General features: G+C 68.1%; 1 protein-coding gene across 1 annotated transcript in view; it reads right to left on the bottom strand.

The window, feature by feature from the left end:
• Window positions 1-1,052, bottom strand: part of REEP4 (receptor accessory protein 4) — a 2,884-nt gene extending 1,832 nt beyond the window's left edge. The window contains exons 1-4 of the mRNA XM_019473907.1: window positions 840-1,052; window positions 691-767; window positions 286-406; window positions 25-135 (exon numbers count right to left, since the gene is read on the bottom strand). Coding sequence (XP_019329452.1) covers window positions 25-135; window positions 286-406; window positions 691-767; window positions 840-1,031 — 501 coding nt within the window. The 5' untranslated portion in view covers window positions 1,032-1,052. The remainder of the gene's footprint in view (window positions 1-24; window positions 136-285; window positions 407-690; window positions 768-839) is intronic.
• Between the last annotated feature and the right edge of the window lie 185 nt (window positions 1,053-1,237).

Here is a 1,237-nt window from a genome sequence, read left to right as displayed (position 1 = left end):
AGCCTGCCCCTTTCCTGGTCCCTGGGCGGCCGCCTGGACCGCGGCCGTGGCTGCCATGTTGAAGGCCCTCTTGCTGAAGCGCACCATCATCTCGTAGCCGTGCTCCCTGGCCTGGACGATGCGCGCGTCGATCTCCTGCCGAGACAACCGCGGCGGTGCTGAGTGCGCACAGCAGCACGTCCCAGGGCATCGCCAGCCCAGCGCCGGGAGCCCAGGGTCCTGCGAGCCCCCGGCCAGCCCCCCAGGGCATGTGGGACCCCCTCCTCAGAGCCAGGCAGCCCTTACCTTCTCCTTGCGGGACAGCGTGGGGTGCACGAATTTGCGGTAGAGCAGGGTGGCCCCCCCGGTGTAGGGGGAGAGCAGCCAGATGACGAAGGCCATCTTAATCTCGTAGTAGAAGGAAAACCTGCCAGAGAGGGGGGGAAGATAGAGGCGAGCAGATGCCGGGGGGGGGGGTCCAAGGGCACGTCCTGCTCCCTTGCAGGAGGGACGGTGCCTCTCCCCCTAGCATCAGGCCTGGAGACCCCATGCAGGGTCTGCCTAGAGCCAGGTGCCGGGCAGGCAGCAGGGCAACCGGTGCCCCTCTCCTTGCAGGCAGAGGGGGGAGGCAGCCCTCTTCCTTCCCCCAGGGCACGGGGACCCCGACAGACCTGCTCCCCCGCAGCAGCAGTGCCCACACACTGGCCTCACCATGAGATAAGCAGGTCGGTGATGGTCTCCGTGGCCATGAAAAGCGCAAAGACGATCCAGTACATCATCCAGCGGACCTGCGGGGAGCGGGCGAGCCCGTCAGCCCGGGGCTGAAGCCCGGGAAGGAGCTGCCCAGGCACCCTACTCACGTATTCTCGGCTGTTTTTGGTCTTCACAGTCTTGTAGGAAGCATAGGCAGGGTACAGCATCCCGAAAACCAGCCTGTAACGGAGAGGGGGTGTGAGGCACGCGGGCCAGCCCGCATAGAGCAGCAGCAGCAGCGAGTAGCAGAGCTGCCTGCCCCAGCGCCGCAGCTTGGCCTTGAGCCCCTCCAGCACCATGCCGGCCCCGGAGCCACCGGGAAAAGGGACAGCACTGGCCCGGAGAGCCGGCTGCGAGCACGGCGTCAACTCCCACAAACTCGCCCACCTCCGCGGGGACCGGCCCGACCTGTCGAGGCGGTGGCAGGAGGCACGGCGCAGGCTCAGCGCGGCGGAGCGGAGGCCGGCTGGCTCAGCGCGGCGGAGCGGAGGCGACAGCCCCCCGA

The sequence above is a fragment of the Aptenodytes forsteri genome, unplaced genomic scaffold (genome assembly GCF_000699145.1).
Source record: "Aptenodytes forsteri isolate BGI_AS27 unplaced genomic scaffold, ASM69914v1 Scaffold168, whole genome shotgun sequence".
Classification (NCBI taxonomy): domain Eukaryota; kingdom Metazoa; phylum Chordata; class Aves; order Sphenisciformes; family Spheniscidae; genus Aptenodytes; species Aptenodytes forsteri.
Note: the sequence above shows the minus strand (reverse complement) of the source record. Positions and strands in the feature narration are given on the sequence as shown.